At 38.4% G+C, this 25085-nt stretch overlaps 1 protein-coding gene across 1 annotated transcript in view; it reads right to left on the bottom strand.

Annotated features, from left to right (window-relative positions):
* The window catches only part of LOC103703579, a 49662-nt gene that overhangs the window by 15179 nt on the left and 9398 nt on the right, over window positions 1-25085 (bottom strand). Inside the window, exons 5-14 of the mRNA XM_039119414.1 lie at window positions 24584-24792; window positions 20715-20834; window positions 17827-17955; window positions 17605-17730; window positions 11491-11546; window positions 11286-11385; window positions 10627-10744; window positions 10289-10501; window positions 4535-4859; window positions 626-719 (exon numbers count right to left, since the gene is read on the bottom strand). Of these exons, the coding sequence (XP_038975342.1) occupies window positions 626-719; window positions 4535-4859; window positions 10289-10501; window positions 10627-10744; window positions 11286-11385; window positions 11491-11546; window positions 17605-17730; window positions 17827-17955; window positions 20715-20834; window positions 24584-24792 (1490 nt within the window). The remainder of the gene's footprint in view (window positions 1-625; window positions 720-4534; window positions 4860-10288; window positions 10502-10626; window positions 10745-11285; window positions 11386-11490; window positions 11547-17604; window positions 17731-17826; window positions 17956-20714; window positions 20835-24583; window positions 24793-25085) is intronic.

Below are 25085 nucleotides of genomic sequence, written 5' to 3'. Positions count from 1 at the left end.
TATAGCAAAACCTAGGCTTCCTGTTTGGCTTAGCAAACATCCAGCTCTCTAGAGAACAGTATGAGCTTCATTACGAGTGTTAGGATAATTCTAGGTTCCTTTTTCAGTCTAGTACGATAAGTTTGCAATCTAAAAGAAAGATTTTGTTCACATTTTTTAGTCTAGTACATACATCTGGTATGTTCCACATAGAGTGCATAACTTGTTGAAGGTAGAGAGACTTTGGTAGGCCCCATATACAATGCAATTAGAGGGACCGTGAAAGTTAAGCTTTGAAGTTTGTGGTTCAGGACTTCCTCATCGTAGACCACTTATGCTATTATTCTTCCTCTTGCTTCCTTATTCGAGAGTCTCTCAGTTGCCAGGTTCATCTTGCTATTTCATATCAAAGCTTTGAAAACCATGTGTCGGAATTATGCTATAATTCATGAAAATGAACTGCAGTGTGACACTAAAATAGAAGCATAAAAATAACCAAAAATGAAGATGACATTCCATATTTCTGTAATTGCCCAAATATGCAAATTCCGATGGACAATACATGGCCAGAGTTTGCATAAAGATAACAAGCAGAAAAATTATTCATTAAAATAAAAAAAAAGCAGAGTAGTTAGAGTAAGCATACATTACAAAATGTACCATAGAGCCCCACTGGACACTTCTTTCCAGTAACTGTACCATCCTCCCCATGATGACCACCACTGTTCCCAGCCCCTCCGCTGTAATACATATAAGAACTTGTTAGAAAAAATGCTCCACAACCTAGAACAATATTACATGAAAGCAACTGTATTTTATGACAAAGCACTATGAATAGGTTTAACAACTCAATTGACACAAAGACTCAATATTAGAGCAGTATGTATCAGAAATTCTAAATTGTATGAGAAGTCAAACCTCAAATCATTCCATTTCAACAATTTTATGAAGAATATGAAAGTTGAAATACTTAAATTGTCAATGATCCTGACAAGAAGGGCCATCATGATGCAAATGTCACAATAATGCTACAAAATGACAGCAATGATATACTTAATGTCTAGAGGTTCTTGGCCCATGTTTCTTCCTCATAACCTCCATGTTCTCATCACTTATAGTCAATCTATAGATCAAACCAGAAGTTCTATAGGATTATTTGTGTTGTTTTGCAGGTTTCCATTATTATAATGCTAACTCCCCAACCCGATGAGTTATTCCATGTTTTCACCTCATCTCCAGACATCTCCACTCCAATTCTATGGAGATAATCCGATTATTAATAGTATCAACAAAGGTTTTAATTCTTGATCTGCACCAGCCCATACAGGGCATACCATATGGCCCTGAGACGGCATTGGTATTGTATGGGGTTCAGTATGCTCCTGCAATGGAACATGGTACAAGTGTTGTGCCAACTGCAACAATGCACCATGCATTAGTATAGGGGCATACTGCAGCGTGCCAGGCCTAGCAAAAGGTACAGGTGTGAGTTTTGGTATAGAGACCTACAATATTGGTAACATAAAGGAATATATAAAATAACAGGTCAACAAAATAGAATAAACAAAAAAAGCTCAACCAAATGAGAACCACAGCCATTTGTGCTACCTCTAACAAGCCACCTAAAATGCTCAACTATAGTGGTGCTTATTAATTCTTTTTGTTCATTATTAATTTATTTATATGTCTGTCTGTCTGTTTGTTTCAAGGTCCGCCATCTCAATACCGGATACCTTATCGGTTCAGTACGGTACAGATGCATCATGTACCGAAATAGCTTTCGAACTATTTTTCTCAATTTTTATTTTGGTATGCCTCGATACAAGTCAGTCCACTTCGGTACAGGTCGGTACTACCTCAATACGCCATCGGTACACCTCGATACAAGGCAGTATAACTCGGTATAGGGCTTGTACTGACTCAAAATTGAGTTTCGTACCAGTTTTCTCTGGTACGGTATGCTACGCCCCCGTACTGGGCAGAACGGAGCAAAGTACAGTAGACCATGTTTAGTATGTGCCTTTTTAGGGCAAGGTGGGAAGGGAAGGGCAGCTGGCAAGCAGCAAATAATTGTAAGAAAAAGAAAGAAATGAATGCAAGAAAAAGAGCAATCCTATCTAAATATATATGTACATATGTGTGTATATATGTACAACAAACAGGATATAATCTGGAATTATAATTTTCAATCATGCAAAAGTCTTACTAAGCAACTTTTTAGAAAAAGAAGGATAGTACCATGGACTATGGAGTATCTAAAGTTAGCTATAGAATATGGAAATAGCTAGAAGGTTTCACTCAGTTTATCTGCACAAATTCTAGAAATTAAAATAAAGTTTCAGCTGTAATATTGTAAATTGATTAATTGATTGTCAAGGTTTCTAGCATGCATTCTAGGAAGCAACTATTGATGTTTGACCTATTATAAGAGAAATGAAGATCTATAGTTTGGAAATGTCAGGGCTAAGGATGCAAATCTAGGATTAAATATCATGTAACATGTCCATGTTGCGCCCACATCATGCTAACACTTTGATACCCAATGGAATGGAAATATACTCAATTTTTTTTAAAAAAAAGCAAGCTAAGATGAACTACTTTCTTCATTTTTTGATACAAAAAGATAAATTCTTTTATACTAGTGTAGACAAAGCTGTTATAAATAAACATAGTATTTAACTGACCTACAGAAATCTAGGATTACAAATCATTCTAGATCTCTGTGTTGACTGTATTTTAACACTGACACAACTATTTAACACATATGCAACTCTCATAACAACAAAATTCATGACAAAAGTTAGAGGAGAACATGTAGTTACTTTACACAACAACACATCATGTGGGTTTTATGCATGTTGCCAGTACTATGGGAAACTTAAATAATGATAGTAATGTGGAAAGCTTATACGCTACAAGTTAGCACGATTTCTATTTGTAGAACGATGACATTTATCATTATAATGTCCAAAGAGCTTTCAAATCCTCATTTACGGGACGAAATCAGGAAGAGTTCCTAATCAATGAGAGTAGAAACATAGGCTATTCAGGATGATCAAATACAAGTTTAACAAAGGTACAAGCATCAATCATGACATATCAGTCTATTTGCATCCAATCATAGAGATATGCATGATACGGACCCATACATGTCGACACAAGTAAGCAACGATGTAGAGGAAAATACCCTTGTACTATGGTGATAACCCACTAAGTGATATGCAATGTATGGTACAAATGGGGTAGGCTAGAAATGGGCATGAATTATCATAAATTCACCTAAACTCTAAGGACATCATTTTGGGTTTGTTCAAGTTAAATATTGGACTAGTTTCATCCAAGGTACACAGTACCGACCGAACTGATGTACCGTGGAGACCGGTACTAGTTGGAATTGGTACCGGACCGGTTCAAGAAAAAAAACGTGCGGACGGGCAGCCTGCGCGCGCGGGGAATCGCGCTCCCGTGCGGTTCGCACAACGTGGAACGCACATGGGCACGAGTCGGGGACGCATTTCCCCACTCGCGCCCGCGCGGGCGCGCTGCCCCCAACGCCTCCCTCTTTCTCTTTTTTTTTTTCTTTTTTTTCCCCTTCTCTTCTTCCCAAGCCGTTTTTCCCCTCTCTCCTCTCTTCTCCTCTCTTGCCCCCCTTTCTTCCGCGAGCAAGGGAGGCCTTCTTCCCCGTGAGGTAGTCCTCTTCCCCGCAAGGCGCTCGAGAGGAAGAAAGAGGCTCGTGAGGTAGTCTTCTTCTCTCCTCTTTTTCTTCTTCCTCTTCTTCTTTCCCGCGAGTACTAGTGCGGTTCGCATCGGTACCAGGCTTATATCGATGCAAACCGCACTGGTTCGCACCGGTACGGACAAGGAACCGTTCGGTTTCGACCCCAAAGAGGTCGAAACCGAATTCTATGGTTGTATTGTACCAGTACCGACTAGCACTGGTACGGTATGGGCTGAACCGGTCGGTTCTGACCGGTTCAACAGACCTTGGTTTCATCTATGTCTATAAGCAGGGAAACCTTCATGATTATAAGAGTCAATTCACATGGTTAGGTTCAGTCAGTTCAAGTCATATCATAATACACACATGCCCAGGTCCAAGCTAGTTCACCAAGTGATTAAGAATTTGGAGTTTTATCTCCTTGCGGTTGTGAGTTGAGAAAGGGATTGACACTATACTAGGATAAGTTTAAGTCGAACTTGGGTCTGGTCAACACTCCTCCAAACCATGTAGGGAGGCCAAGTTCACAAAATTACACTCATATATATTTGAAATATGATATATTTTAGAATGTTTCTGAAACCTAGTAAAATATAAAATGGCTTGTGGCATGGACCTTAAATGAAATTTTGCAATATTATGTAATGCTATGTAAATTAGGAGCAATACAATGATATCAAAAGATATAATTAGATGAGTACCTTGAAACTAGTAGTACTAACAATGCTCACAAGCATGTCATTATATCTCCGAGAACTATAATTATTAGGAAATGTAACATGGCATATGAAATCTATATCATTTTTCTCCATGACCATAAAACTAGAATTTGCATACCTCGATATGATTGTACCATTTACAGAAGCAATCTGAACATATTCATCTCTAGTGGCAATATTAGACCAATCAAAGTGAATTCTCCCACCACCCCCACCACCCCCACCAACTGGGCCACCATTTCCACCAGTTACTGACAAAGATGAATTGTTCTCAAGTGTAAGTGTTTGAAGAAAAAGAAGAATTGTACCACCAGAACCACCGCCTAGCCCACCCATCAAAGTCCCATTGTGGTTTACAGCTGATTCTGTGTGGCTTTGGCCATCTGCCCTTAAAGATCCATAAATTTCTAGCCTAGAAAGCGGCCACTTCATGGAACCCATCACTGGAACAACCCAACATAGATATCAGCATCGAGAAGGGTCATATGACATTATAGAATAAATACTCAGAACAAATGAATTATTCTGGAAAATGAATTCGATCTAAACATATAAAGAAAAAGTGATGGAATCATTCTGTCAAAATTAACATCATATGATTACACATTCATGATACATATACATATACAGACATATATAATTAGTATGTACATATGTATGTATGTATCTATGTAAAAAGGATAGGGGTCATATGACATTATAGAATAAATACTCAAAACAAATGAATCTGGAAAATGAATTTGATCTAAAAATATAAAGAAAAAGTGATGGAATAATTCTGTCAAAATTAACATCATATGATTACACATTCATGACACATATACATATACAGACATACGTAATTAATACACACAAACGTATGTATGTATCTATGTACAAAGGAGAGGATATGTGTGTAAGTATATGGGTGTGTTTGCATATAGAGAGGGCGAAGATAAAAGAGGGTTGAGAAGTCATCAATATGACATGTCTTGTGCAAGAGTTTCATATTCAGCTATTCAGGGTTTTAACACCCATTGCCTACCCAGAGATCGCAGCTTGCTATGGAGATTCAACAGGAACAAAACAACTTATGATAAAGTTGGTCTGGAAGCTAGCCCAGATATGCCATTTCACTCTTTGATTCTGAAGATACAAAGTACATTCATCTGGTTGATCTCTTTAAAACTGGATATAGCAGATCAGATAGCTCCAATAAGACAAACATGGGACATCACTATTTCCTTAACTTATCCTTAAAGTGAATCCGAACCTATATTTTGAACCATAGGACAAACATGTTGCAGTTGCAAACTTGCTCCAGCTGCCATATGATACAATGTTTGGAGAGAAAGGCAAATGGTAGTAAAAGGAAATACAAATTATGGAGTGTCACACTGATGTTTCTCCAAAACTGGAGGGAGATATCATTTATGTTTCACAGTCACATACATAAAACTGTCTATTCTAAGAGCGTTATTTTCTATTGAGTAATTCCTGTTTACATAGAATAAGTTATTAGTTTCAGAAGTTTGATATAATTCCCAGCTTTGATTATTCATGCCATTTTTGTAGTTGGTCTTGGAGTTCTTCAGAGAAGGATTAGTGTATAGAGTCCCTATTACGGATATAGTTTCGAAAGGGAAGTTCAAAAAACCATCAACTTCTGGTAGTCCAAATTTTGATTTTCTCGATTCTTTCCTTCTTATGCTTCTATCTGTTTGTCTTCCCAAGTCCTTCTAACTGCTTTTGACCCATAATAAGAGTCATTATTTGTCTCCATAAGCTAAGTTCTCCCCACCTCTATTGTCCTATAATCCTAACACTCTAGAGGGCTGCCCCTTGACTGTAACTGGCACTAGAGTAATAACACAAGAGATTCTCATCTCTTTCCCATGGCATGACTGCATGCTTTGAAGATATGGCTCCAAACCTAGGTGCAATAGGTACTTTGGTTGTAAGATGTTTGACCCTTAACCTATTGTGATCCATCAATCTTTTTCTCTTGTTTTCAAAAGCAAGCATTGTTTGGTCACCTAAGGCCAAAAGAAGCCTGCTGAAATAAACTAAAGCAAGCATGTGATTTCATTAGCCCTCCATAAAGCCTTCACTTCAAATGACTCAAACCCAACATTGAGATAACTTAGGCAATCTCCAACATCAGATCAACTTTAGGAAAAGAATTTAACCAATGCAATTCAAATCAAGAGAAATTTTAGTTTTAAATAGAAAATTCCAATAGGCTTAACTTTCATTGTTTGCAAACCTAAATAGATTATAAGTGCTGGTTGAAATAGCACAGCACCATATTTATCATGCCAGTGCCTTACCAGCGTGCAGCACTGGCAGAATGCCATAACTAGGCATTCTGCCATGCCAATGCATGTTAAGCATGACATGAAAAACAGCAAAGCATGGCATTGCACGTGCAACAGTGCCAGGCTAACCACCAACACTGGATACTTCAGCAGTTCAACCCTTGAATTTAATCCAGTTGTTTAAAATCCTTGTCCTCTTATCTTTTTACTGCAATTTGGTTGTCAAAGTACTGAAACTGCACGCCTGTCATTATTTAGTATCAGCTTGTGCAAAGATATATCCTAGGAAATGCTTCAACAGAAGCTTAATCCCACTAGATACCAGAGCAAGCTACTTGAAAACACTTCAAAACACTTCATTAGCACCCTTTTCTCCTTGTCATTGAACCCCGCATTTTGAGGCCCAAAAATGGAGAGGATCAATCAATGATTTGAAATGTGAAAATAAGTTTGTTGATTCTTTAAGTTTGTTTATTTTAGGGTAAATTATATTTTTATCCCTCCAAGTTTAGGTCGTACTTTTAAATGGTCCCTAAACTTCAAAATCTCTAATTATGTCCTTAGAGTTTCACCGGTGTTGTAATGCCATCCTTCCAGCCACTTCTGGTCAATTTCCGGCATTGTAAAGTTGCACATGATGCACACGTGGCATTCTTTTCCTTGCTAGCACCAATATCAGCATATAAGTGATAACGTAGCATAACGGATGGAAATTTTTATTGGGATGATGTAGCATATGGGTGATGATGTGGCATATAGATGACGATGTGACACATAGCATGTGCCACAGTGAATTTTTCTTCCCAAAAGTATTCAGTTGCTAAGTGCCACATCATCACTAATATATGATAAATTATGTTTGCGGTCCTCTAAATTTCACAAATATTTTTAAACAGTATGTTTAAAAATCTCCAATTAGGTCCCTCGATTTTCAAGTGTGATTTAATGTAGTTTTTCTAATTGATTCCGGCCAATTTTAGACACCAGAAATGCTTGTGAACCTTTGATTAGGACCCATATGCCCCCCCCCTCCTCTTCAACTTCTTCCCTGTCTTCGGCACCCAGCCCCCTCCTCCCCCTCCCCCTCCTCCTCCTCCTCCTCCTCCTCCTCCTCTGCCCTCGGCGACGACCAAGCCCCCTCACCCTCGACAACCACTAAGCCCCCCCCCCAAACAATTGTGACGACCCATCCCCCCGCTTCCTCATGCGACCCTCCTCTTTCCGCTCTGCCTTCACTGTGGCCCTGAGCCCGCTCCGCCCCCTAACATCCACTGGGCCCTTGCCCTTCCCCCATTGTCGAGTCTGTCGTCACCTCCTCCCAGTCGAGCCTGCAATCACACGGTCTTTCTTCTCCTACTCTCTCTCTATTTTTTATCCTGTCGACAAGAAAAGAACGTCACATGTGCATCACGTGCAACTTTCCGATACCCAAAATTGGCCAAACTTGGCTAGAAAGGCTACATTAAGTCAAACTTAAAAATCGAGGGACCTAGTTATTGATTTTTAAACTATAAGGACTATGTAAAAATATTTGTAAAACTTGCACCAAAAATATAATTCATAACATATAGGCAGGGTCTGCGGTACCGATAGTACCGGTGAAGACCGGTACCAGTACCGAACCGATCGAGATAGAAAAAAAAACGCACCCACGCGCCCGGTCGAGTTTTAAATGCCACTCTGTGCGGCGAGCCCGCGCGAGGAATCGCGGCCAGCGCGGGGAACCGCATGCGGGCGCGGTTCCTTGCGCATGGAACGCGAGCGGGCTCACGGTTCCCCACTTGTGCCCGCTTCCCCACTCGCTCCCACACGCGGGCGCGCTGCCCCATGCGCGGGATTTTTTTTCCTCTTCTTCTTCTTTCCGAACCCTCCTTCCCCTCTCTCCTCTCTTCTCTCTTTTCCGATTTCCGCCCGTTCTCCCGTGAGTAAGGAAGGAAGAGAGGTCCCGCCCGCGAGCAAAAAAAGAGAGGTCCTCCTTCTCCCGGTACTTGCCTTCTCTTCTTCTTCTATTCCTCTTTCTTTTCTTCTTCCTCTTCTTCTTCTCTTCTTTTTTCCTCTTCTTCCCCGCTTCTACCGGCGCCGAATGCACCGGTTTCGGTTCGGTACTGGTTTTCACAGCCAAACCGTACCGGTAACTATCGGCACCAGTTCGGTACAGCCTGAACCGACCGATTCCGGTCGGTTCGGCAGACCATGCATATGGGTGATGATGTGACACTCGACGATTGGACACTTTTGGACGGAAAATTCCACCTATTATGCCACGTCATCACCAATATGCTAACATTGGCGCCAACAAGGAAAAAGGCGCCACATGTACATCACATACAACTTTCTAGCGCCAGAAATTGGCTAGAATTGGCTGGAAGGACAACATTAAAACACCAGTGCAAATCTAAGGACCTAATTAGCGGTTTTTGAAGTTTAGGGACCATCTAAAAACACGACCTAAGCTTGGAGGACTAAAAACATAACTTACCCTTTATTTTATTTGGGTCAATTTTTCTGTATGTTCTCAACAAGTGATGACATTTATGGACTGCATCAGTCACATAAGATATCAAGATAACAGAATGTTTGTGGGTTAATTGCACCATGTTTAATACATGCAGATAGCATTTTATCAATAGAAAGTCCATGTTCTATTTAGTGCTGTAATAAGTGGCTGCCTAGGGCGGCTAGTTGGGTGTGTAAATTGGCCAGGCTGCCTAGGCTAAGCCTGCTTGAACCCCAGCTTATTAAAGGTTTCGCTTCCCATTTTCTTTTCCTATTTAAGCCCCATATGGGACATGTGGGAGGGTCCCGCGAACATTGTAGTAGCTAGTAGGCTTATCATGGCAAGCAACAGCTCAGCCAACAGTGATGAGCACCAGCAGTGGCTGCAAGTCTTCTCCATCTGGCCATTATTCTACTCATTTTCCTAATTTTTCCCCTTTGGTCTGCTTGTTAGCATCTAGTCTGCTTGTCTCCTCCTCCTTTGCTTCTGGCTAGGTGCTGGCTACCTCCTAGCTATATTCTAGAACTTGCTGGATGCTGCTGAGGCAGTAATGCTATTGCTACTTGTAGATTTTGATCTTTGGACCTTTTAAGTGTGAAAAATAGTTTCATGATTCCAGACGTGATAAAAAAGGAGAACATATAACATGTCACATGCTTATTTATGCATATAATTAAAAGTGTGCATAATAAAATCTAGGAGAGCTTTCCTCCCTAGGCGGCCACCTTAGAGCCTGGGTGCCCATCTAGACTATACAAGGGGTACCTGGCCTCACCTAAGACATTTGACAATGTTGGTTTTATTGAAGGACCACATTGTCTTTTTTGCATAGAATGAACGCAGATAGTCATCCAAGCACCCAATTATCATTAAACTATGAGAAGATATGAAGATTGACTAAAAACAAGAAAAATGATGCTGATTGCACATTCAGGCAACTAGTGATGCCACTAATAAGACTTTACGTTTTGGAATCTTAATAAGACTATAATTTCAGAGATTAATAAATAAAATCCATAATGATGTTCAGAATTCAACAATGGTGTGGAAACTTCAATGACATGTAAAAAGTATTCACCTATCATTCCCCCACCAGCAACATTATCAAGTGATTCACTGGAGCCACCACTCCCACTCCCCAACTCACAAGGGAGATCAGCATCACCATACTCTTGACCGCCTTCAACTAGCATCCCATTATAAAACCCTGAGCCACCCTTTCCTCCATGCCCAGCACCCCCACCAGCTCCATATTTTAAAAATTTTCCCTTGCCAATGCCCTCTTTACAACCTACCAAGGAATTAAAATTGGAGAGTTAATATGAGAGAGAGAGAGAGATGGATCGATAGAGAGAGAGAGAGAGTCATCTCAGATATTTTCTTCACTAAATATTAAATAAAAAAAAGTTGCATCACCTAATTCTGATGTATTTATTATGCCATCCTCTTCAATAGTGACAGTCCTTGCTCGGTGAATGTCAATGATGCTTCCCCTAACTAAACCACTGACAGTGAGGTCCTCAACACGACAGATCTGCAAAATTTTATAAGTTTGTAAGTTAAAATTAGAATGCAATAAATATTTCATAATTGATATAAAGATGTACGGCAAAAAGAATGACAGAGAAGGGCATAGACATGTTTCTTATGATCAAAAGTATACAATTAGATATTCATATCTATGAGCTTAACATCAGCTTATGGTTTATATGCATTTGTCAAATGTTAAGGAAATAATAACAAAAAGCTTCAATTTAAATTTCCTACTGATTGACAATTCAAGATATAAATCTCAGTGGTTTTTGAACAATGTTGCTCTAAATGAACATTTAACTTCTATAATCTTGTTAGTTACGAGAAGAAGATAAGCATAAAGATATAATGATACTGCACTCAAAAGAAAGACCAACCAATAACAAGCCTTGATCATCTGTCTGAGTCTGATTTACCAGTCTTTCACCATTCAAATTGACCAGTCTTTCTGTGATCACTTTATAAATTGAAGCAAGTGATCACAGAAGCTACCTTAGAGAAGTTTTAGTGGAGAAAATATAAGTTTTTCAATAACGACTTACTTGTAAAGTGTAAGATAAGGAATTGTTCACATGGCAATCATCAGGAGGCGTGATTAAGTCCTTCGGGCATGTTTGACTCTCACAGCGTGATTGAGCAGCCCTGTTGAATGGACAATTCAGGCCATATTTTGGGTTGTAAAGGCCATAAATAAAAGCCACCAAGTAAAATGTTAATCTCTACATGAGGACCACAACTTTAACTTACAAGCTGCTTCCAATATCATCATCTAGCGGAGCCTGTAGTATGGAACCTGGCCCAACCTGCATGATGAGAAAAATGACATGCAAATTAAAACTAATAAATCTAAAACATAATATCCTAAGTTTCTAACAGTCTAGCATTTAATAGTATGGCGTAGATAAATGAGAAAAATGTTTGGTAATAAGAAAAAACCCCAATTATAGTGATATTAAAAAAAAAATAGCAGTATATAACAGAAACTTGCAGCCTGAAGAACAACAATAATTTCAACAGCAAGGATTGAAATACTGACCATACAATACCATAGTGCATGCTATGTCATGTTTGACACAGAGTATAATTCCTGCCAGCAACACAAGTAGATGCAGGGGCATACTGCGGTCTATGTTAACCATATCACATTGTTACCACTTACCAGTATGCACCCATATTGCAGTATCAAGAAACCTTGTTCAACACTTAATAATGCTTCATCCCACCTATCTGGGGTCAATTTTATGTAATCTTCCTTCCATCCACTGATTAAGTATCAAGGTGTCTCCTACAATTCATACATGTAGTGTTTTCATCCTCTTTCATTAACCCTGAAAAAATGTCCAAGCTCCTTCTGTTTAAGGAACAAACTCAGATTCTAACACATTCCATACCATATCAATCAGCTCACCACCACTTTCTCCATCTTAGCATTCTGCTCCGTAGAATACCCAACTTCTCACATTACTTCTCCTATGTAATGCTCTTTATTTCCTAACCTTTCAAATTGTCCAATATGAAGCCATGAGTCCAAATACAAAGAGATGGACTCAAAGCATTCTTCCAGTACAAATTATCTTAAGACCTATACTTTGACAACTGAGTTTACTTCCTGTCTTTGTCTATTCTCCATTCATCCCTATAGCAAATCCAAGAAATAAAAATTATGAAACCAAGTTATCACTTCACATCAAATTTTTCTAAGACCTCACATCAAACTGTATTTCCACTAATATTGTGTTCTACCATCTAAGTGTTAGTTTTTCTAATTTTTAGACAGTTATTCTCCAATATTACCCCCACAATTCCATTTAAAATATTCAGATTGTTTGTCTCATCAAATAGATTTACAATGTACAGATACACCATGGCACCTCCCGAATACACAGAAAAAGTTCACCTTGCACAAGTGAAAAGAGATGCCCTTACAGCAAATGCATTGCAACTACTTATAATGTTCATCATGGCTCTTTGGGACCGATCCCAATTTCTAAACGATTAGAACGCATCTTTTGACTACAATTTCTTCCTAATGAATATTTGATCATCCCACATAAGTACTTTAGCATAGGCACAATGTTGCCTAACATCCAGCTTCAATAATCTGTACCGGACAGGTACAGGTGTGGCAGTCACTTGTCAAACACTTTGAGTTTGGACGCTGAATAGCTAACTAGGGGCTAACTACTTCCATGAGTTCACAATATCCCCTATTTGAAGTTTCAGGGTTAGTAGGTTATGTTCTGGGAAAGAAAGCTAAAAAGTAAGAAGGCAAAATGAGAGTTGTGCAGGTTATCCACTTGTAGCCTTTTTGGGGCATCAACTGGATATCTTTAAGACGGTAAGACCCCATTTTTTTTTGCTTATGTTTGACTGGTTAAGTGGATAACCTCCACTTAATCAGTATCCAAATATAGCCTTACAAGTTGTTTGGTTGCAGATTCTAAGGCTTTGTTTGGTTGCTAAGAAAGCGAAAGAAGAGAAAATTAGTTATATCACAATCTTCTTTTCTAATGTTTGGTGGTCAAAAAAAATCAAAAGAAAATTTTCATAGAAAATTTGAAGCCAAAATTATTTCTAGCCATCCTAAGATTTTTCTTTTCTAAGAATAGTGATTTCGAGAAAGAAAAGCAAAAATAGTCTGCCATGGGATGTTTAGTCAACATAAAAATCAACCTAACCATATTAAAGAAAAGCTCTTCTCAACAATTTTCTCCTACAATTAAACAATAGAAATTGTTAACTTTTCTTTTCTTTGCCACTAGAGAAAAGTTTTATTTTTTTTTCACTTTCTCAGCAACCAATTCCTAAATATCAATATTAACCATGCCATGACCTTTATCACCAAACTATTGAAATTATAATGCAATGGTATGAAAATATCAAGCTTTTAATCCATAAAAAACCAATCCTTTTAAAAATTGTCCTAAGAAAGAAGATCAAAGTATTACTGCACTTTGGGTTTCACCTTAAATTTGTCTTGTGGATTAAGGAATGCACTTTTAATCCTAGAGTTGCCCTGTTAATAAATGGATCACCATCACGATGGTTTGAACCAACAAAGGGTATTCGTCAAGGCTGTCCATTAGCACCTTACTTATTTATCTTGTGTTCTGAAACTTTAACTAGTTTGATGCAGCTTGCAGTAGAAGCAAATGCCTTGCAAGGTTTCAGACCAAGCAGGGCATCATATTCTATATCACACATATTACTTGCTGATGATTACCTCATTATCTTGAGAACAACCATAAGGGATACTGTGTGTTTAAAAATATTGCTGAAGCTATATTGCACTGTGAGGACCCGTGCGGGTGTGTGTTTAGTCCCACATCGGTTATTCGCTGGATAGATCTTGGGTACTTATACAGGATCAAGAAACCCAAATAATACTTCTGGCTAGCCTTTTTAGATGAGTCCTGAATTGTGACAAATGGTATCAGAGCGGGCCCGGCCCATAACCTATATGGACTAGGGGACACTGTAGCACGGATCCATTGGGACTGACCACGAACCGATCGTGGTGTTTGTGATTAGATTTGAATGAATTTGAACCCTCAGCCTGACGAGGACGTTAGGGCTTAAACAAGGGGAGTATGTGAGGACCCGTGCGGGCGTGTGTTTAGTTTCACATCGGTTATTCGCTGGATAGATCTTAGGTACTTATACAGGATCAAGGAACCCAAATAATACTTTCCGGATAGCCATTTTGGGTGAGGTCCTGAGTTGTGACATGCATAATCTCCAATCAAGCTATAAATGTCACTAAATCTTATCTAAAGTTCAGCCCTTTGACTCCTCACTCCATTAAAGCTCAGATCTGCCATATCTTACCCTATCCAATCAAGGAAGGTGTCTGGCAATACCTTAGCATCCCATTAACAGGAAAACAGCTATCACCTCATGATTTAATTAACCTCATGGAAAGACTTGCTGGGAGAATACAAGGATGGCAATGGAAGGCTCTGTCATTCAACCTTGCTTCATTCTGTTTTAAATTCACTGCCTCTATATTCTATGGCTGCAGTATACATCCCCACTTCAGTAAACAAATGCCTTGAAAGGCCGTTTAAAGCTTTTCTTTGGGGCCATCCAACAGAAAGAAGAGGAGTGCGTCTATTATCTTGGGAGGTGGTTTGTTCTCCTAAAATTATAGGTGGATTATGCATTCATGCTCTTCAAAGAAGGCAACAAGCGTTTATGCGCAAGCTTGCAGCCAATTTGATACTTAACCCGCATCTCGATGGGCAAAAGTTGTAGCTGCTAAATATAATTTTCAGGGTCAGTGGTTCAACTATATTCAGCCAAGGAAATTCTCTTCAATCTGGAGAAAAAATAGTAGCCTCTGCCCCTTATATTCAAAGTTCTTTCATTTGCTTCCCATATTCAACTGATGCAGGACCCATGGTGTGCCATTCTTCCATTTGATCTCTGGCCGACTTACATTAATATGGAGGAGGATCTCACCAATAGCAGTGTTGCTGATCTTCTTAATGAAAACAAGACTACAGACAGACTATGATCGATTTTTTCAGCCGAACTGATAAATCATATTAACACTATTCCTATTTCAGTTGGTTGCTGGCTGGAATAACTAGTATGGAGTTCCACACTTACCCAGCGGGTTCCTACAAGGCAAATCTACAGGCAGCTACAACCATTTGGCCATCCAGGCCATATTCATCTCACTCATTTAAAAGGATTTGGCAATTACAGGTTCCAATGCGGGTTAAGACTTTTTGTTGGAAACTGGTATTGTTGGAACCACCTTGAAAGCAGTTACTGCACAGTAGAGGTATTGTCGATGATGATTCCTTGATGTGGGATTTATGTCATGTTCAATTAGAAGATTGTGAACATGTTATGGTGAAATGTTCATTTGCACAACAATGCTGGCAGGCATTCCATTCATTAGGCCATGGGATTTATCCTCACTCTTTACCGGACTTGCTGTCTTACTCAGCAAGTGCCCAGGCAGAGAGGAGGGTGACATCTTTAATGGCAGTGGTTGCCTGGCAGCTATGGTTTGCAAGGAGTCTGAGACTATTTCAGTCCACTTTTATTACCCCTATCCAGGCTTTCAGATTGGCATTCTATTATATTTTGAACTTTAATATGGACCAAAGGAATGCTTCATGTTATATACATTCTGGGAACTGGAGCATCCTTAATGAACGACCGCATGGTCGGTTAACCTTAAAATTAGTCCGATGGATGCCCCTTCCCGTGGGTGCATTGAAAATCAATTTTGATGCGGGCATGCGGCAGTAAAAAAGACAGGCTGCAGCTGGATATGTAATCAGAGATCACAATGGCTGTCTCTTATGGGCTGCTGGAAGGACATTATCTTATACTTCAATAATCTTATGCTGAACTTGCTGCTGCATGGGATGGTATTAAGTGTGCTATATTTAACTTTCACCCATCACAGATGTGGGTTGAAGGGGACTCAGCTTCTGTTATATCTTGGATTTCAGCAGGTACTAAACTAATTTATGAAGTTAACCCTCTGTTGCCAGATATATGGCAATGGCAATGTCTTCTTTTTGTTTTCCAGGTCTCCCATATTTACAGGGAGGGAAATCAGGCAGCGGATTGGACAGCAACCAAAGCACTGGCTGGTGGCTTTACAATGGATGATATATCTCATGTTCCTACAGATTTTGCCTCTATTTTGCTTTTAGACTGATGTGGTGTAATACAGTATAGACACTAGTTTGGGTTATAGCCCCTTCATTGTACCAAAAAGGAAAGATCAAAATAAAAGATGCAGTTTTGTTATTACTTCATTATTAGTGGAGTCCACTTGCATACGTGTTAGACTGATTGTTCATTCAGCAGTTTGCTGAAGGTAGTGATACGTTAGGTCACAATATGGGATTCACAGCTTCAGCACGCTATGGACTATGAAATAATCCGGTCAGGACTAGCTTCCATGTTGCATCTTGAAAAAGCAATCAAGTACTTAGCCACGGTTCAACTATTTATGAGAATTAGTTTTGAAAAAATAACGTTCCTGGTAATTCAATAAAGTTATTTAATTACATGATTTTGGAATAAAACTAAATATATCTAGATTAAGGCAGACCTTGGAATCAGGCTTATCTTCCCAGTAGGAGGTTTGAATTTTCTAATCAAATTGTCAACTAAACTTTTGAATGGAGGCATTATAGGAATACATATTTTGGATAGCATGCCCACTGAACAATGAAAGCAAGTAATGGGAAGATGACAAACTTTATCATCATGTCAACAATATAAACGAACTAAAGAAGGGAGATTAAAATGAAGGAATTTAATATCACAAGAACCTCCAAAGACTAGATGAGGTCAGTCAAACCTAATGTAGTAATCTGATAAGTGGACATGCAGATGCTCGCATATAACCTGAAATCTAAGTGGGATCTTTCATGTCCTAAACTCAATGTAAAGCAACTAACATACATTAACATGCATATTTGGATTAATTAGTGGATGAACTAATGCAAACCCATCAGCATATTTATCTGTACAAGTAATATTTTCCCAAATGGTTAATATATTCATGATACCTGCAGTCAAAATAACGTAAGATAACTAATATACCAATTATGTACCCTTTATTATATTTGTAGAATGGTTCTTCACATTTTTCTCTTGCATGTTTATTTACTTCACAGTTATAGCATTACTACATGTGGGTGATTCCATTGTTTGATAGTGTTTGCACTTCAGTTCGAGTGAATGTTGAATGGTATTACCATGAAATTAGAACACAAATTAATTATATAAAAAAAAGCAAGAGCACAATTTCTCTAGGCAAGCAACATATTAATTTCAAAATTATGACAACAAAAAAAAAGCAACAATCAAACACATAGATCTTACTTCAATGTTATAAAATAGTGACAGGAAAAGTCGCTGAGCTTTGATTCCATCACCATGACCAGACAACTTGAGAAGTCCTTGACCATAAACACCCAAGTCGGCATTTGAAGAAATGACAGAATTATGCTGCCATAATACAGAATGGTTACTTCATAATTTAGGATTCAAAACAGTGACTTTCTAGGTTAGTAACATTAAAGAACCATGTTCAAATTACCATACCCTGAGAATAACTAAATTTCTAACTTCAAGCATAGATGTACTGACATCATTATTGCCACCACCATCTATCTGAATTTTTGAGTCCCACATGAGCAACATTTTGACATACATTCTAAAGGCACCATAAACCTTCAAACACAGAGGAGAACTTAGAGAGCAAATAAATAGCCATTTTCCTATTAAAGTGGTGTGTATTGGATACCAACAATACAGTTGGAACACCAATACACCATATTAACATCTAAAATTACAAAAGTAATTCCCAACAAATTTCAAAACATTTACAACAAGAGATAGTCAAAAAGACTTGGGATAGCAGTAATAAGTGACAAATGTTTCTAGGTCCATAGACTGACATTTCTATTGACTCAACTGATAAGAAAAGAAGATTGTGATATTTATGTAAAGCGAAATGCACAGATACATGGAAAGCCGCTTAAATGTTTACACAACATTAGCAATATATTTATGCTTGATGTCAAAAATACATCTTGTGGCATCCAGATTGCTGACTCACTCTGTTCATTATAAACTGCACTTTCAGAAGTCTAGAAGAAAGGTTCAAATGTCCTAGAGACTTGTTAAAAGCATCAACTCAAAAATGAATTGGCAAATGCATGTGGAAAAGAAAAGACTAAATTCTATGTGTGGCTGATATAATCCAAATTCTACAACATAACGATAAGATATAAAGGAAATGTGTGGCATGAATCTTGCTTTGAATCTTTCTTAGAATCTTGAGCCTGGATTAGATACTGTTAGAAATCCATTACTTCCTATAATATAGAATCCTTGCAAACCAGAAGGATTGAAACATAAAGGTGGTATGCAGCTAAGAAATTAGTCAAAACTGGATCAGGTGATGCTTCATACAGCATGGCTGTCATATTTCTTGTCTTGATCTAAGTTCTTCTATAGAAAGATCATGGCCATTATATTCTCATTACTTGTTCAAGATATAGAAAGAAATTATTTTTTCAGCTTGCCTCATATGGTTGCAGTCATCTGATATATGTGAACCCTTGGCAAGCTTAGAACACAAAGCCTCCAAATAATGTAAAATAACCAAAATTACAACCAGTATCCGGTACAGTTACAGAGGTCTTGAAGACTGCATAACATTTGTAAATTATGTACCATAAAATATGAGCATGATCCACATCATGGGTTATATGCACACCACAATTAGGGCGACATATTTGGAATAATGACTGTTCTTCTAAGCGTATCGTCGGATTTGGAGCAAGAAAAAGGATACAAGATTTGTAGTAGTTGGTATACAATGCTGCATCTAAATATTAATTATTCTTAGGTCATGTGGACCAAGATGCATATTGCAAGACAATCTAGAATTAGCCCAGCTTCTAAAACCATGATTAACTTTTATGAGTAGGAAGAACCTCGCAAGAATCACTCAGATTTTAGAAGCTTTAAGCATAGAAAAGTAAAATCTGAATAATAGAAAAAAAACTCCACTATAAGGAGCAAATTCACACCACAATTTCTATTCCCAAACAAGTCAACCACCGAACACCATACATCATCAACCTTTTTAAAAAGAAAAAAACTGGTAGGTGCAAATATTACAAGCAAAAAGTAGTCAATTTACAGCCCATTATGGTAGAAACCTTATCTGACCAACGATTCCCACCATATGTATCTCCACCATGGATGAAACTTGAGAGTTCTTAGGAGCTATAACCAATCTGAAGTAGTGAAGCACCACTTTCAAATGCATGGAGTGCCACATATCATCTTTTGCCTAAAATTGGTGCACCACTACAGATGATTGACTACTCTTGAGGCCATCCATGCTATACCTTCTCTCTCTTGAGTTTCCTAAAACAACACCACCTAAGACACGCTGATAAAGCATCACCAAACACTGAACCTCGACTCTTCCCTTAATGTCCCCCTCTTTTTTTTTGTATCCATAAGTTTGTTGCCTAAAGGCTAACTAAACACCCCCCCCCCCCCCCGCCCCGCCACACACACAAAAAAAATAAGAGAGAGAGGAGGGGGCAGCTCATCCCACTATTGCTTCATCAATAGCCAGTCTCCATGTTTCAACAGTTTAACACTTATGATTAGGGTTCGCCAAACCATGCCAAATCGGCCAGCTCAGGACGTACTGAACCGGACTGGTCAAGGACCGGCATGGTTCCATCTATAAATTCAGTTCGGCTGGTTACTGCTCACTATTCGTTCGCTAGAGAAACATCACCCTGCGCCAATAGTAGGTCCCTTCCCCTCCCTCTCTCCTTGTCGCGTGCGAGCTCAGCTTAGGGTTAGGGTTTGCTAAGGCAGCCCTCCCGCTCCCTCCCTCCCTCTCTCTCTCTCACGCACACACACACGCTCGCGCACTCGGATTAGGGTTAGGGCTTGCCAATCATTTCTCCCTCCCTTGCTCCCTCTCTCTCTCTCTCTCTCTCTCTCTCTCTCTCTCTCTCTCTCTTCCTCTCTCCTTTTCACCCTCTCCCCTCCCTCTCTAGCTCTTCCTATATTGGTATACCCCGAAACAGCACAATACAAACCCGTACCGTACCGAACCAATTGCCAATTGATACACCGTCGAGTATTGGTTCAACAAACCTTGCTTATGATGAAATTTTCAGTCAGGCAATCCAAAGCCAATTTCGTGGGTATGGAAGATACAAAAGTGGAATATATGCTACTTAGCATATTTTTGTATATTTGAAAGTAGAGCTATCTAAAAAGAAGTGCTTATGTACATTCGCATAAATTAAAATAACATTGAACAGGACATAGAATGAAGATATGAGAACAGAGCAATAAAATACCATATTTGGAAATTTATTGAGTAATAAGAATAGGATGAGTAGATGTCAAGTCTGCCTAGATTATGCTAAATACTTGAAACTACTTGCCTTTATAACAGAATCACTAATGAGAAGTTCCTCAGCAACCAGCTCAAATTCCGAAACTGGATAGTCAGACAATCCAAAGCAGATACTGCCCCCATCTAGTAGTCTGATTTGGCCTCTCACCTGTAAGGAAAAAGAAAAGAAAGAGAGAGAACAAACCAGATAATTCAGCTAAAATTTTTGGGAAGTTAGCATAAGGGTAGTGCAGAAAGAAAAAAAAAAAAAGCCATCCATATTTTATTTTCACTCATCAGCAAGGTTAAAAAGATTACGTAAGGATATGCCTTTGTGCAAGTAATTTTTTTTTGAAACTTAAACCCATAAGAAACAGAAACATACTCATCAATTTTCAAAGTGGGGGATTAACTAGTTTAGTAATAAAACATCAAAAGCATAAAAGAGTGTAATCAGTGTATTACAAAGAGAAAAGACCCCAAGAAGAACAACTTGTCTAATGATATCGTACGACCATAATTAACAACATAACAATTAAGCAACACTCAAAACCAAATGAGAAGTATGTGTTACCAATTAAACCAACAGAAAGAAATTGTAATTTTTGTAACAATTCATCTAAATGTTGCTTGATTGATGAAAAAAATCTCCACATTGCTACAACATGGTGTAGACTTGATACATTCCCAATTCCGACAACATAGCCCTTGAAGGCACTTTCATGGGACATCAACCATAGCAGTGGGGCAAGGTTGTCATATCGCCTAGGTGAGGCCAGGCGATAAACCCCTTGTATAGCCTAGGCAAGGACCTAGGCGCTTAGGAGGCTGCCTAGGAAGAAAAGCTCTCCAAGCATTTATCATGCATACTTTTAATCGTATGCATAAACAAACATGTGATATATATTATATATACTCTTTTTTTATCATTTATGGGACCATGAACCTACTTTTCGCACAAAAAATTCCAAAGAACAAAATCTAGAAGGAAAGGAGTGAGCCAGCAACAGCATTGCTGCCATTGTAGCATCTAGTAAGTTGTAAGACATAGTTAGGCAACCAGCACCAAGGAAGAAACAAAAGGAGACAAGCAGACTGGAGGCTAGCAAGTAGACCAAAGCGGAAAATTAAGAAAAGCAACTGGAACAATGGCCAGATGAAGAAGACATGGAAGTCGTCGCCACTGCTTGTCACTGTTGGCTGAGTTTTTGCTAGATATCGATCAGCCCATTGGCTACTACTGGGTTGGCAGTAGACTTCACTTCCCTCTCCATGGGCTTGGCCTAGGCAGCTTGGCCAAATTGGGCGCCTAGGCTGCCACTTTTAACAACACAAGTGGAGAGTGAACCTAATGACTTGAAATAATCTTGGTTTCCCCTGAAAGAATTGATCTTCTCATTCTCATGAATGAAATAGAATTGAAGAGACATTTACCATGTGATATTATAGTGCTGGTATAGACAGAAATTCTGTTGTTGTCCAATTCTGAACGGTAGTAACCATAGATACTACCCATTTACCAATAATTTTGATAGTTTATATTTTCCAGCACCTATTATGGTAATGCTTGGTTGCCCGAAAAAGGGATCCAAGACTAGTTTTTCATCAACTTTCTAGATGCATGTTTTGAGATTCAAGCACAAAATTTGGAAAAAAAAAAAGTGCTAGAAAATTTGAAGGGTCCTGATCCAGAGTCGTCGGTCAGCGTGTCAGCCCCCGTCCTGACTCTTGCCAAACACTGTTAGATTTGATCGCTCTGATATTTGTTGAAGCATCTATGCCCTAGTCCGAATATGATTCGATGAAATCACCTTGATTGGACCAATCCGGATGTCGGACACTCCTACTTGGTCACTCTATGAGAATGTTGAAATTTAGAATTTTTATTTTTAAAATAATTATGATGAAAATCTTATGAAAAGTATAATTTTGGAATATTAGGCTTTGAGAAGAATTTTCGGGATTAATTAGATCTATTAGTTGGATTGTATTCGTAAGGTAAGTAATGTAAACCTTTTTCTAGATTTATCGACAAATTATTAATATTTTTTAAATTGAATTATTTTTTATTTATGAATTTGATGCATGGTGTTTTATTATTATATATGCCTTAGAATATTGCATGATTCTTGGGTGAACGGTTGAACCTATGGGTTTTGATATGGATTATGTTTGATTTCAATATTGCATCTTACGATTTGGAACGTCGAACATGTTTTGAGAAAAAGAATTTTGAATTGAAATGAATTTGGACTCACAGCTAAATTATATTTTGATACCTTGCCAATGAAGGTTGTACATTGGTACTTCGATACCCTACCAGTAGAAGTTGTACGTTGGCATTTCGATACCCTGCCAGTGGGAGTTGTACATTGGCATTTCGATACCCTGCCATTGGAGATTATACAGTGGCACTTTGATGTGATCATCCTTCTGGGTTGTCGAGTTGAATTTAATGATTTGAAAAAAAAATTGATTAATGAACGACATTTGGATTGAGAAAATTGAATTTGGCATGCATAATGTTCGATAATGCTGCAAATTTAGATTTAGTTTTAAATTTGTGAAATTCATATGCATATTTTTTAAAATAATTGTTTAATTTATTGTTTGATTTATCTAGCTAAAGTGTTTAATGTTTACTGAGTTGTCTAGCTCATTATACAATTTCTTACTATTTTTACAGATATGAAGAATTAGCTCGACTCGGAGATTTATCATGAAAGAGTAATTAGAGACAAGATTTTGACATCTTTATTTAGACTAAATTTTTGTTTTAAAGTTGATGCAAGATTTTGAGATATTATTGGTTTGGTAAGACTTTTAATTTTGTCATTTAATTAGAATTTGAACGTTATTATTTAAATTATTTTCTTTGCCTAATTATGATATCATGATGAGATACCTTGCATGCTCGTGGGGAGAGTTCCCTATGAGTGTACGATGGTTGTCGCGACCTCCGGCTCCCGATCTCGAATTGGGGGCGTGACAATACTGAGGCATACCTGTCAGTGAGATAGTGTCTGTACTAGCCCAACCCATTAGGGTTTTGTACAAACGCATACACATAATAGCTGCACAAATACACCCATATACATGCAGCGTTTTAGTTGCATATAGTTGTATCATAACTAACGTAGATAGCTTGCCATATTTAGACAGATATGTCAGCTAGAGTAGTGCAAAGCTTGCCACATTTAGACAAATATGCTAGCTGGAATAGCGCACAGTAAGGCAAGAATACCTCTGTACAGCTTTCTAGGCAAGAATACCTATGTAAAGCTTTCTATTTAATGAAATGAACCCTCACGATGAAGGGCATTCAGCACAATTGACATGGTATCAGAGCTTGGTCTCTGAACCAAAAAAATTTCACGTGAATAAGGTTATCTCCACCTTTGTTCCTCTCGGTTTTTCCTGGTGTTTCTGGGTTTTTTGGTTGTGGTGGCATTGCCTAGTTCTTGCAGACTCAAGTGTGATTGTTCTCTAGTTTCTTTCAGTTTGTGAATCTCTTGATTTTCTGGTGGTGCATTTCCTTTCTGGTTGAGATTAATCTGTTTCTGGACTATCAGCATTTGTCTTGGTCATTGTTTGTTGGCTTTCTTTCTCGATAACAGTTTTCTTTACTAATTGTCATCATGTCTTTTGAAAAGAATGATAACTCTTAGGTTCAATTCACGGCATGGTATGCTGAACCAACCCGTACCGGCCGGTTTAGCACGTACCGTATCGGTCCGAGCCCTAACAAGAAGCTATTAGTTCCATACGAGAAAAAGCATGCCTAGAAAAGCAAACAATATCTTACAGCAGATTTTAGATGATAGTGATGAGATAGAATGAGCAACTATATAATTAAATAAAAAGAAATAAATAAACAGCAGCTAAAGAAAATGGTGATAGCTGACAACATCTAATAACCTGCACTCGTGTCCAGAGCAAAGGAACCAAAGCTTTTGCATTGCACTCTACATAAACATTTGACCAAAGTGTGGTTGTTGGGAAATCCAGCAATGGAGTTTCTGTATTAGTTGTAAAGTTGTCATTGCTGACCCTCAGACTCTCTAATGTTCTATCATAAACGGTACCAGCTGCACCAGCATTCTCAGGGCAGCCAATGCTCTCCCCACCTGATCCAAAACAGGCATAATTGTAGTGAAACGAGAACAGACAGTTCAACATGCGAAACCAAAAACAATATAAAGTACAGAAAGAGATAGGACGAAATTGTTTTCACTGACAATAAGTACCTTACAAATTTAATAAAAAAATACACTTGTATGCCAAAAACAGAAATTTTGCAAGAAAATCAAGGAAATTAGTAACAAAGTTTCGACGCTTCAGACTTAATTTTGGGATAAGGCTGTCATTTTGGGGGCCCAGGAGTTATTATCTCCTTTAACGGCCTCCCGCCTTTGGCCAT

This window comes from Phoenix dactylifera, chromosome 2, assembly GCF_009389715.1.
Source record: "Phoenix dactylifera cultivar Barhee BC4 chromosome 2, palm_55x_up_171113_PBpolish2nd_filt_p, whole genome shotgun sequence".
Taxonomy (NCBI): Eukaryota; Viridiplantae; Streptophyta; class Magnoliopsida; order Arecales; family Arecaceae; genus Phoenix; species Phoenix dactylifera.
Note: the sequence above shows the minus strand (reverse complement) of the source record. Positions and strands in the feature narration are given on the sequence as shown.